This window comes from Carcharodon carcharias, chromosome 31 (genome assembly GCF_017639515.1).
Source record: "Carcharodon carcharias isolate sCarCar2 chromosome 31, sCarCar2.pri, whole genome shotgun sequence".
Lineage (NCBI taxonomy): Eukaryota > Metazoa > Chordata > Chondrichthyes > Lamniformes > Lamnidae > Carcharodon > Carcharodon carcharias.
The window spans coordinates 27,437,991-27,451,381 of record NC_054497.1 but is presented as its reverse complement, the minus strand read 5'-3'; the positions used below and the strand labels follow the sequence as shown (position 1 = coordinate 27,451,381).

The 13,391-nt window shown below is 45.2% G+C and overlaps 1 protein-coding gene across 2 annotated transcripts in view; it reads right to left on the bottom strand.

Annotated features, from left to right (window-relative positions):
- xpnpep3 (X-prolyl aminopeptidase 3, mitochondrial) overlaps positions 1–13,391 on the bottom strand; it is a 36,318-nt gene that overhangs the window by 12,696 nt on the left and 10,231 nt on the right. For both annotated transcript variants that reach the window (XM_041178094.1, XM_041178095.1), the window contains exons 5-7: positions 7,614–7,676; positions 6,805–6,918; positions 5,322–5,407 (exon numbers count right to left, since the gene is read on the bottom strand). In XM_041178094.1, coding sequence (XP_041034028.1) covers positions 5,322–5,407; positions 6,805–6,918; positions 7,614–7,676 — 263 coding nt within the window. The remainder of the gene's footprint in view (positions 1–5,321; positions 5,408–6,804; positions 6,919–7,613; positions 7,677–13,391) is intronic.

Here is a 13,391-nt window from a genome sequence, read left to right as displayed (position 1 = left end):
GGCACTCCAGAAATACCTGTCAGCTGAGGGCTCCTGAGAAATTATTTTTTTTTTGGTCACAAAACAATTGTTAAAGTGGCAGTGTAAAGGAACAAGATTTAGCGCCTGCAATAAATGTAGCGCCAAAGAGTTGTTTATATCAGGGCACATGTTTTGATGTAGAGGCCCTTGAGCAGCTGTTGCAGGGGGTAGAGCAGAGAAGGGAGGCCCTGTTTCCCAGCCAGTAAGGAAGGCTCTGAAGGCAGGGTAAGACAAGGTTGAGGCCATTAATAGCACGCAACCAAGGATATGAGAGCAAGACCAGAGGCAGAATTCTATGTTCCCCCACCAGCAGAATTGCAGGGGGGGGTGTTTGTGTGTGTGTGTGTGGTGGTGGTGGGGGGTGGGGGGGGGGGGGGGGGGGGGCGTGGAGAAGAGACACACACACCATAAAATTCCTTGAATGGCCTTCCCCTTGGGCTGCTGCCCACCCCAACCTCTCCAAGGCCAGCCCACCTGTCCTTGCTCCAATTGAGATCCTTAAATGACCAATTAATGGCTAAGGGCTGTTTCCCACCCAGCCTCACTTTTCAGGTTGGCGGGGGGGGAGTTCAGGGGCTGGGGAGAAGCCCAAAAAGTGACCCTGCTCAGGCCTTGGGTGGGAAGGGGGTGAGGGGACACTACTCTGTCAACAGCCTCCATTTTACATAGGGCGTCCCCACCCTTCATCCCAAGATCTGGGCCCCTGTGGGTGCTCCCTTCCCTCCGGCCTCTCTCTCTGTCCAACCCCTCCTGGGCCTCACCGAGAGCCCCACACTTACCTGGTTCTGGACTCTGGCACTCCCAGTCCTATCCACTGCAGTTTCTGGCACTGCTGGGGCTAGACAGCTGTTGGCCAATCCAACTGGCCAGTAACACCCTGAGGCGGCACTTCCTCACGGCTCAGGGGAGGAAGTGACATCGCCATCAATTAACATCTGATGGAGTGTTAAATGGTTGCAGAGCTGCCAGTATCAATGGAGATGTATTCATTGTCAACTCTTCTGATGGCAGGAAGGGAAACCCCACCATCATAAAAATCCTGGCCCAGAAGTTTAAGAACCTCAACAGGAGGAATAAAGTACATATGAACATACGAATTAGGAGCAGGCCCCTTGAGCCTACTCCGCCATTCAATAAGATGATGGCTGATCTGATTGTAACCTCCACTCCACACTCCTGCCTACCCTCGATAACCAATAAATAACTGTGAACCATTATACAAAGTTTAAATGGATCATCAGCCATGTTGTAACTCAGTTAACCTGGCATTATGTAAATAAAGTTTTGCATTCATACAGCATCTTTCACAACCTCAAGACGTCCCGGGGCACTTTACAGCCAACGTAATGCTGCTTTTGAAGTGGATTCACTGCTGAGATATGGCAACCAATTCATTCATAGCAAGGTTCCACAAATGGCAATGGTCAGGATCAGATAATCTGCTTTAGTGGTGTTGGTGGAGGGATTAATATTGCCCAGAACCAGGGGAAACTGCCCTGCTCTTATTCCGAATGGTACCATGGGATCATTACCATTCACCTGCAATAGCAAGTGGGACAACAGTTTAATGTCTCATACTAAGGATAGCAACTCCGACCAAGTAGTACTGAAGCATCAGTCTGGATTTTGTGCTAGAGTCTCTGCAGTAGGCATTAAGGATGGTATGTACGATAAAGTGACAATGAACAGAAGATATGCTACACTTACATTTCAGAACATCAGTCCACATTTGAGGAAATTACTTGCCAATAATCTAGTGGTCTTCCAGTGTGAGGAGGTGTCCTCACCCAAGTGGTGCAGACTGGCACATTCCAAAGTTCAGGACTACGTGCTGCGGGACACACTGAAGCTTGGGACAGCTGCTGCCAACAGGGTGACCAGCTCTTGGGGAATAAATTAGGGTTCCTGGGCCGACGCATGCACAAAAATAAACTGGCTGACACATGAGGAAAAGAACAGTGGGCAACACATGCGTAGTTACAAAGGCTGGCCAATGCAGCTGAATTCCAGGACAAAACACAACCCGGGAAGACATGACCCGAGACACAGGATAAAAGGCTTAATTATAGGACGGTCCCAGAAAATGTGGGGTGGTTGGTCACCATGACCACAAAGGCACATTGGGGAAAGCCTACTGTCTAAGGCCCTTCCTGCATAGTCCAGCAAGGGGCTGGAACCCTTGTAAAAGCTCTCAGGCTGTATGTAGGAGGAAAATGTTGTAATGTTATGTAATGTAGGTGCAACATACTGCATTTTACTGAACCTAAACAATCAGTTTGTACCACTTCTATTGTATTGTATATGTCTTTAAACATTTAATGAATGCAGTACAAATCTGAAATAAAAAGAGAGTTGTGGTGAGAGGACTGGAGAGCTGGTGAGCCATTACCAACACCGGATTTGTTCTTCCCTTTCCAGCTTTCTCTCCCAGCTCCGGCCAAGGCTCCTCAAGTGCCCCTTTTACTGTGGGTATCCCTGTCACTGCAAGTACCAGGTTACTCCTGTTCTTTGGCACTCTGTGATTCCACACTGATGACACTTTCAATACCTTTCTGCCCAGATGGGAGCAATGATAGAACCTGTAACCGCCCATTCATCTGCCTGTGTGCTTGTCTGACCTTATTTCTTCACAGGAACACCAGGGGAATCAGTTGTCAAATCCTCCACAGAAGCTGTCAACAGGCACCCATCACAACTCAAAGATCTTGGTCTGCAGCAGTCCAGTTACACCCGCTCACCTACTGCCACCTCCAATTCATCCTCTGACCCTACATCGTCTCAGCTCACCTTCTGCTTAAACCCTCAAGCATGACTTTGTTACCTCTAGCTTTGACTATTCCAATCAGGGCAGATGGTGCCAAACACTGAGGCCCGGGGTCTGGGGGTGGCGCGACCATCAAGCCCGGGCTCGGCGTTTCAAACAGTTTTTTTGTCGTCCATGCTGAGCAGCCAGAGCTGCAAACCTGAAGGTCCGGCTGAAAAATACACAGATCTGTCAGGCTGAGTGTTCCGATATTTTTGAAGCCACTCTGTCAGTTTCACTAGCTGCTGCTGCTGCTTCCAACCTTGGGGCAGCTTTGCAATTCCAATTTTTTAAAATTTAAAAGCCTGCCAGGAAACCACGAAGCTGCCCAAAGGTGAGAAGCAGCAGCTGAGAGTGTTTCTGCTTGAAAAATGGTCAGTCACATTCCTGTAATTTTAACATGCAATTAGATGTAGGTGGGGGGTGGGGGAGACAAAACCTACATTTTTACAGCACCTTTCACAATGTCTCAAATCGCGTTACAGCCAATTAAGTACTGTATTTTTGAGTTGTGGTCACTGGTATAATGTAAGCAATTTGATCGAATGGCAGAGCAGGCTCAAGGGGCAAAATGGCTTACTCCTGCTCATAATACGTATGTTCGTAAGTCATTCTGGATGGTTGAGATGAGCTGAGCTCGATGACCTTTGTCATCCATAATTATCTTGTGAACAGAGGGGGGAGCCATGGCCGGAGTTCTGTTTAATTTGTTGCTAATGAAAGTTTACTGAGAGCAGGCTTTGAGGGCAGAGATTGCCAGGGCAGGAATACGTAATGGGCTCATAGTGAATCAGTAATCTGTTTTACACTGCACATGGTTCTCAAGAGTCTTTTCTATTGACTTCAATCTTGTCCTTTTGTCTACTTATCTATTATCCCACTCTATCTTGGTGCTTTTTATGAGTTTATTGAAGTATTGAAATAGTGATAAAGTTGTGTTGCATAACAGATATTGAAAATATATTGTAGTGAGAAGCAGCAATCAGCAGAGTCTTCAGACTTGCTGATCACAAAATAGATACAATTGTGAACCAGTCAGTCTCTGTTCTCTGGCCTCATAAAAGTTAGTTGCACAGAGACACATGAGGGCCTGGGAGCAGGAGAAGCACCGGGGCCCATGATTTCTGTTCCTGGCCCTGATTTCCAACGCTCGCTTGGGTGACCTCCCACCTTACATCCTCTGTAAACTTGAGCTCATCCAAAACTCTGCTGCCCTAATCTGAATGCAAGTTCTGTTCACCCATCATCCCTACATTGGCTGCCAATCCTGGTGCACTGCGATTCCAAAATTCTCAAATCCCTCCATGGCCTTGCCCCTTCCTGTTTCTGTAATCTCCATCCAGCCCACAACCCTCCAACATTTTTGTGCTCCTTCAATTCTAGCCTCCTGCATCTGATTTTCATCACACCAAGACTGGCAATCAGGTGTCCAGGCCCTGAGCTCTGGATTTCCCTCCTGAAACCTCTCTGCCTCTTTCCCCACTTTTAAGATGCTCCTTAAAACCTACCTCTTGTCCTAATATCTCCTTACGTGGCTTGGTGTCAAATTTTGAAACCTGTGAAATGCTTTGGGACGTTTTACAATGTTATAGGGGCTACACAGAAGCAAACTGATGTTCTGTAAAAATTATGAGGGAAGCACTGAAGTGGAATCAGGGCTGGAACAGGAAGAACAAAAGAGGAGTAATAGGGCACTTGTAGTAACCGCAACACTCACAGTAACAGAGTACCTACAGCAACAGGGATTTACATGGCCGGGGGGAGAAGTGCGCAGTAATGAGGAGATGTACAGCAATAGGGAAACACAGAGTAACAAAAAGTATTCGCAATCACCTGTCAGTTCTGTGTCACATCCCATAAAATGATAATTACCTTCCCTTTGCCATTTGCAGATCAGATGGGGAGACCGGGGTTTGCTCTCAAGTTGCTGCTGCTCTGCAGGGTGTCTGTCAATAATTGGGTTTCTACAGTTGGCCCTAATGTGTAGGGAAAGACCTCATTCCAGTAACGTTCCTGGAACCTGGATGTGCACTGATGTTGGGTACAGTCAGGTTCAGGATTGGCCCATTTGCTTGAAGTGTCTGTTGCTGCTCAGTGTCCAGTGTAACGTGAGAAATTGCTAGCTGGCAGGTTAGTGGAGGATGGCTGGGGCTCACTGAAACATATCCTAACGTGAGGATATCCCTTTTAGAAGAGAGGGAAGAAAACAAGTAGGGGTGACGGGCGTGTGGCCAGGTGGGGGGTGGGGCTGGCAGATGTGCAGCCGGGGAGGGTGGGGCTGGCAGATGTGCAACCGGGGAGGGTGGGGCTGGCAGATGTGCAGCCGGGGAGGGTGGGGCTGGCAGATGTGCAGCCGGGGAGGGTGGGGGTGGCGGGTGTGCAGCTCGGGATGGTGGGGGTGGTGGCTGTACAGCCGGGTGGGGGTGGCGGGTATGCGGCTGTGGAGGGTGGGGCCGGGGACATGGGGTGGGGGCTGAACCCAAACTCAGTGTCTCACCTTCCATTGACAGGCCAGACCCGAGTGACATCACTGGCATAGCCGGAATACTCACAGCCTCCATCCAATAAGACCATCTCCCCATCCTGGTAAAAGAATGAAGTCAGTGGGTTAATACACAAACAACAGGAGGCTAGTCAGCACCTCCAGCCCTTTTCGCTGTTCAACTATACTGCGGCTGATCCATATCCTATCTACAATTACCCACCTTGGTTTTGTAACCCTAATACCCTTGCCTAACAAAAATCTTTCAATCACAGTTTTAAAATTGTCAATTGACCCGCTGCCTCACCAGCTTTTTGGGGGAGAGATTTCCAGATTTCTGTGCCCCTCTGAATGAAGAAATGCTTCCTGACATCATTTCTGTATGGCCTGGTTCTAACTTTAAGATTAGGCCCCCTCAATGTAGACTCCTCCATCAGAGGAAATACTTCCTTTGTATCTCCTTTTTATCCGTATTTACAATTCCTCTCGAGGGAGTCCTCTGGTGCAGTGGGTAGCATTCCTGCCTCTGGGAAAGAAGCTCTGCGTTCGAGTCCACACCAGGGCTTGATGGCCAATGAAGGTGTGTTCGTAACGAATCGACCCGCAAATCCTTGCAACACACGCCAATGGCAGGTGGTTAAGAGCAGCGGAAATTCCTGGTCAGCCATGTGATAGAAAGAAGGTTGAAACCTCTACCATCACTATCCATAGCTCCAGACTACAATTTGCAGGTAAAGTGCATGATGCTACAGCAACTTGGACTCCCTGAGTGAACTGTAACACACCCCCATAATTCCTTTAATCATGTTCGAATCTTCAATCGATCACCCCTTAATCTTCTACACTGTACTCAAGGGAATACAAGTCTAGTTTATGCAACCTATTCGATTACCATAACAACAACTTTTATTTATATAGTACCTTCGATGTAGAAACCCCAAGGGGTTTCACAGGAGCGTTATCAAACAAATTTTGACACCAAACTTCATGAGAAGATACTAGGACAGGTGACCAAAAGCCTGATCAAAGAGGTAGGTTTTAAGGAAAAGAGAAAAAAATGGAAAAAAGATTGGGCGTGGAAGCAGCAGTCAAAATCTCTGTGCAAATGGATGCAGGGAAACTCAAGTTACATCAAAGGATGGAGTTGTGGAGTAAGGAAGGGAGCTGCCAGCCCAGGAGCCATCAAAACTTTTTCTTAAGGCTATCACCAGAAATTCCTCAATATGTGACCACCTTCTTCTGCATGCACCTGTATATAACAAGGGATGACTCTGTTAACAGGATCTACGCTGGTTGGTTAAGTCAAAACTTCGCAGAGCCTTGCCTTGCTGAGAGCTTGTTGACTTTGTTCAGTGTCAACACTCCTCACCCACACCCAGTGTCCCAGCTATCCCCTATTTATGTGTTCAAATACCCATCACCTGTTTCCCTTAACAATGTAACTGACATTAATAAACCTTAATGTAATTGATAAGACATCAACAAGCAACAGTCTTACCTTAATCATCTGGTTATTTTTTACATAATGCAGGGTATTGGAGCGATTGCCTCCAGCTACTACTGGAGGGTAGGCCAGGAGGTCTGCCCCATGAGCTCGACACTCAAAGTCAAACTGCAATTGAAAAATATTATGGAGTCACAGGTTATGAAAGACCACTCACCAAACATGTATCAGGATTTTAACTCTGTACTTAAGTACAATAAACAGACAGCAAACATTTACCTTGAAGCAAAGAGAAAAAAATAAGTTAAATAGTGGCTTTTAAGTTGGCACCTTATCAAATACTAATTCTGTGGATTAATGATAATGCTTACACAATGTTAGTGGATTAAAAGGCTGACGGAATGATTCAACAATGACTGATATAGGTGACCAAAACTCATGATAGAGCTCCTCTTGTTTGAATCAGAATATTACTGAGCCATGGATAGGATTAAAAACAAATTTTAAAATCTTGGCAGTCAAAATTCAATCATCCATGTGCAATCGTCGTTTATCAGTTAATCCTTTACCACTTAAAAACTGTAGTAAATTAATTTAATGGTGGTGGAAGCAGATTCAATAGTGACTTTCAAAAGGGAATTGAATAAATATGTGAAGGGAAAACATTTTGCAGGTTTATGGGGCAAGAGGAGGCGAATGAGATTAATTGAATGGTTCTATCAAAGAGGACCAGACATGAAAGGCCTCTCTCTGTGCTGTATGAATCTATGATTCAAAAGATTTGATATGTCACCCTCACTTGTTCCATGTACACCTGGCTGCTACTGCTCATAAAAGCATCCACAAAAAACTTTGCTGCTTACCTTCGCATAAAGATAGGACTCATCAACTGGAGCCTTGGATGAAAGCATTGTGCTGATGAAAGCCTGAAAATAAACAGCCAGCCTTGAATCGGCTCCTCAGTAACTTGGAAATTTTGCAAAATACAGAGCAGCAGTAGCTGAACAACTTAAACACAGAACCAGAGGCACTGGGCTAAGCACACACAGATTTGAGACTCATCAGAGTAGAAATTGGTACGCAGTGTGCCCTTTTCTCGGGTGTAAAGTACACCCATTTAGCAATAGAGTGTGTCCTGTCCAGAAGACAGGAAGGAGAAAATATATATTAATACATATCTCTCTCTCTCTACGTCAACCTGGCTACGTTATAAAATTATTATTTTAAAAATGGGCAAGACTAGCCATTACTCATACCAGAGAAATTTCTAACCTTTACACAAACAGCAGAAACTCGTTGTATCTAAAAAGGTGTTAATGCACCCCCGGAACTGCACAAAACCTCTTTACATTTCTAAAGAATTCTAGCCACCAGAGGCAGTATGTTTGCAAAAGACAAAAGGAACCCTGACTCCTCTATTAAACATCTCAAGATTCCAGGCCTGGGAAAATACATCCTTTATCCAAGACCCAGGAGAAGAAGTGGGAGGTATGTCACATGACCCCCCCGCCGAGCCACTAAACTTGCAATATTGCCATGGGGAACTGAACCCAGACGGTCCACCATTTTATCGTCTAACAGGTAGCAGTAGGAAGAGCTCTATCCAGGTGAAGTGCCTGGCCCTCATCTACACCGTGAACTACTGGAACATTGGAACTTCTGAACCTGTGCCTTCAAGACTAATTCATCTCTATGTGCCTTCTCCCATCGTGGAAGTCCTCGCTTCTGGAAAATGGAACCACCCTGCAACAGTTCCAGCCGGCTAATCTCTGAAGGAATACATCACTGGATTTTTCATTCATGGACTCAATGTGAACGTAACTCTTGTTTTTATTGTGGTCTTGCCCTGTACCCCTTTCTTTCCTTTATCCCTCTTTTAACTGCACTGGTGCAAAAAGGGTTGGACATTGTGAAACTACTTTCTCGTGTTTTGTATGTGTGCGCTCGTGTGCAAAATAAACCGACCTCTTATTTTACCTTAAGCTTGCTGTGGGGTTATTAATAGAGGATTGGATCACTCCAAACTGAAGGGCTGGGGAAAATATGCCAACACTTATAAAGGGGGAAATCAGAAATCAAAAACACCTTTCTGTTTATGGATGGATAGCAAAAGGAGAAATCAGGGCTGTTTAAATTAATCCCCTGCAGTCGGTAACAAATGACAGTGGGCCAATCTGGGAAGGCATCGGTTCCACTGCAAAATTTATGGGGTGCGTTTTTTAGGCGGTCCAGACTGATGGCTAAGACATATGTTCATCCCCTTGCATATCTTAATGAGAAACTAATTGCCTGGTTTAGGAAGCCCTGTCTGGTATTGGGCTGCCCTGAATGCAGCAGGGAACTCGGTCTACTATGCTCAGGATACCCAGGTTTCCATTCAGCCTAACTGGCAATCCCGAAAGGGGCAGCTGGAGGTTGCCACCAAAAACGTAAGATTCTCATAAAAAATCATTACTTCTCCAGGCTCCACAGCAGTCCAGAAGATAACTGTGCTGCCCACGGCCCCTTCCTGGCTGTATTACCCCCTCCTCCAGACGTGCTTTTCACCAGTGAGCTGCCTGGGGATGCTCAGTAGGCATCAGCTGTTCACCAGTCTAACTTCGATGAGGCCCAAGGTCCAGTTTTAATCAGGTCTCAGGGCTTCCTGTCCGGCGCTTTGATCGCTCTCTGCAAACAGCTCGTGCCTGTGATTCTGACCCCATCAGATCTCTTGCCACGCCTTCACTTGGAAGTCTGCCAAAGAAATGAGTAGAACCCACTATCCTTTGGTGGCGTGGATAGCCAACTGAGACTCAATGCAGACTTGGATCTCCCAGTGTACATTACAACCAACATGTTGGCAATTGCTGTATCTTAACGGCTTCACGTTAGGGTTGTTACCTGAACAAAAGGATTATCTTTTGTAGGAATAAGCAGGATTGCTGATTGCGTGTACAGGGCCTCTTCTTGATTAATTCCTCATGCCCATTTTAAAGCTGAGTGGGGGACCAGGGAGATCCGAGTCTCAATTGCCAGACTATGAGTTGTGATGGTCGTGGGGTGGGGGGAATTGGTGCCCCTGAATTACAGAAGGGAAAATTAGCTAGTGTTCCTGCTCCAGCTTGCTATCCACTAAGTCTTGCTCGAAAGGGCATCAGTTAATAGGAACATAGGAAACAAGAGGCCATTTGGCCTCTCAAGCCTGCTCCATCATTCAACTAGATCATGGCTGATCTTGTACCTCAACGTCATCTTCCTGCGTTATCCCCGTATGCTTGATATCTTTAATATATAGAAATCTATCGATCTCCGTCTGGAACGTACTCAATGAATGAGCTTCCACAGCCCTCTAGGATAGAGAATTCCAGAGATTCACCACCCTCTGAGTGAAGAAATTCCTCCTCATCTCAGTCCTGAATGGCCTGTCCCTTATTCTGAGACTGTGTGCCCTGGTTCTAGAGCCCCCAGCCAGGGGAAACATCCTTCCTGCATCTACTCTGTCGAGCTCTGTAAGAATTTTGTGTGGTTCAGTGAGATCACTTCTCATTCTTCTAAATTCTAGAGAATTCAGGCCCAGTCTCCTCAATCTCTCCTCATAGGACAATACCGCCAACCCAGGGATCAGTCTGGTGAATCTTCGTTGCACTCCCTCTACGGCAAATATATGCTTCCTTAGATAAGGAGACCAAAACTGTACACAATACTCCAGAAGTAGTCTCACTTAGGCTCTATACGATTGCACAAATGCTTCTTTACTCCTGTGCTCAAATCCTCTTGCAATAAAGGTCAACATACCATTTGCCTTCCTAATTGCTTGCTGCACCTGCATGCTGCCTCTCAGTGACTCATGAACAAGGACACCCAGGTCCCTTTGGACATCAACGCTTCCCAATCTCTCACCATTTAAGAAATACTCTGCATTTCTGTGGATAACTTCACATTTTTCCACATTATATTCCATGTGCTATGTTCTTGTTCACTCACTTAGCCTGCTAAATCACTTGAAGCCTCCTTGCATCCTCTTCACAACCCCATTCCTATCTAGTTTTGCGTTATCAGCAAACTTGGAAATATTACATTTGATCCCCGCATCTAAATCATTTATATAGATTGAATAGCTGGGGCCCAAGCACTGATCCTTGCGTTATCCTGCAAATCTGAGAAGGACCCGTTTATTCCTACTCTTATTTTCTGTCTGTTGATTAATTCTCAACACATGCCAGCATATTACTCCCAATCCCGTGCTCTAATTTTGTTTACTAACCTCCTTATCGAAAGCCTTCTTAAAATCCAAATACATCACATTTACCAGTTCCCCCTTATCTAATCTGCTTCTCACATTCTCAAAAAACTCCAACATGATTTTTTCAGCCAGCACAGACATGATGGGCTGAATGGCCTCTTTCTGTGCCTAACTTTGCTATGGTTCAATGTTTGTCAAACAAGTTTTCCTTTTCACAAATCCATGTTGATTCTGCCCAATCGTCCCATTATTTTCTAGTGTCCATTAATCACATTCTTTATTATAGATTCTAGCATTTTCCCCACTACTGAAGTCAGGCTAACAGGTCTGCAGTTCCCTGTTTTCTCTCTCTCTCCCCTTTCTCAAATAGCAGGGTTACATTTGCTACCTTCCAATCTGCAGGAACCATTCCAGAAACTATAGAAATTTGAAAGGTGACGACCAACACATCCAACTGTCTTTACAGCCACCTCTTTCAACACTCTGGGATACAGATCATCAACTCCAGATGATTTATCAACTTTCAGTCCCATTAATTTCTCCATGGCTGGGTTGGGGTTCACTGTCCACACACACTGCCTATCCTTGCACAGGAAAATGCTCCCTTGGGTGAGGTAATGTGTGGGTATTGCTGCCAAGAACTTTAGGGCTGTACTGGAGACCGGTGCCTTCAGAAGTGAAAGTGTGACGAAAATATTTATAGCATACAAACAGGCCATTCATCCAATCAATGCTGGTGTTCATTCTCCGCATAAGCCTCCTCCCGCTCTACTTCATCTGTCCCCATGCCTTTCTCTCTCATGTTTATCCCCCTTAAGTGCATCTTTGCAATTTTCCCCAATTACTCCATGTGGTAGCGAGTTCCCCATACTCACCACTCTCTGAGAAAAGATATTGAATGCCCTACTGGATTAATTAGTGACTCCAGGCTAATCAGTTTAATCTCGGTGGTGGGAAAGATTTTAGGAATGATCATTTGGTACAAAATTAACAGTCACATGGGCAAAAGCATTAGAGAGAGTGCAGAAAAGCTTCAACAGGATGGCTCCAGGGATGAGGAAATTCAATTACGTAGAAATATTGGAGAAGTTTGGACTGTTCTCCTTGGAGAAGATCGAGAGGAGATTTGATGGAGGTGTTCAAAATCATGAAGGCTCTGGCCAGAGCAGATAGGGAGAAACTGTTCCCATTGGTGCAAGGAGCGAGAAGAAAAGGACACAGATTTAAGGGAATTGACAAGAGAAGCAATGGAGACATGGGGAGAAACTTTTTCATGCAGCGAGTGTTCAAGATCTGGAATGCACTGCCTGAATGTGGGGGAAACAGAATCAATCCAGGTTTCAAAAGGGAATTGGATTATTGTCTGAAAGAAAATAAAAATCAGGATTATGGGAAATGGCAGAGGAATGGCACTCAGTGAACTGCCAGCACGAAGAAGATGGACTGTTTACGCTGGAATCATGCTATGACCCTAAATGTGGATTAAGGAAAATCAGCAGGGATTTGTTAAGAGCAAATGGTGTTTAACTTGCTTGAATTTTTTGATGAAGTGAGAGAGGGTTCGTGAGAATAACGTGGTTGATGTGGTGTACATGGACTTTTAAAAAGCATTTGAAAGAGTGCCACATAACAGGCTTGTCAGCAAAGTTAGGGCTCATGGAATAAAAGGGACAGTAGTAGCATGGTTACGAAATTGGCTGAGTGACAGGAAACAGACAGTAGTGGTGACTGGATATTTTTGGAGGGAAGTATATAGTGGGATTCCCCAGGGGCCAGTGTTCGGATTCCCTGTCTTTCTTGATCTATATTAATGACTTAAGACTTAGGTGTACAGGACATGATTTCATGTTTGTGAATAGCACAAAACATGGAAGTATTGTGAACTGTGAGGAAGATAATGATAAACCTCAACATGACATAGAAAGGCTGGTGGAATGGGTGGACAAGTGGCAGATGAAATTGAATGCAGAGATGTGTGAAGTGATTCATTTTGGTAGGAAGAATGAGGAGAGGTTAGATAAAATAAAGAGTATATTTCTAAAGCAGGTGCAGGAGGGAGGAACCTTGGGGTATATGTGAACAAATCACTGAAGGCGGCAGGGCAGGTTGAGTAAGTGGCTAATAAGGCACCTGGGATCCTATATATAGAAGCATAGAATACAAGAGCAAGGAAGCTATGTTAAACCTGTATAAAACACTGGTCTGGCCTCAACTAGAGTACTGTGTCCAGTTCTAAGCACCGCACTTTATGATGAATGTAATGGCATTAGAATGCAGAAGAGATTCACAAGAATGGTTCCACAGTTCAGTTACATGCATAAATAGGAGAATATGGTGATTTTCTTCTTGGAGAGAGATGGTTAAGAGGAGAATTGATAACAGTGCTCTAAAATTGAAGGGTCTGGATAGAGTAGATAGG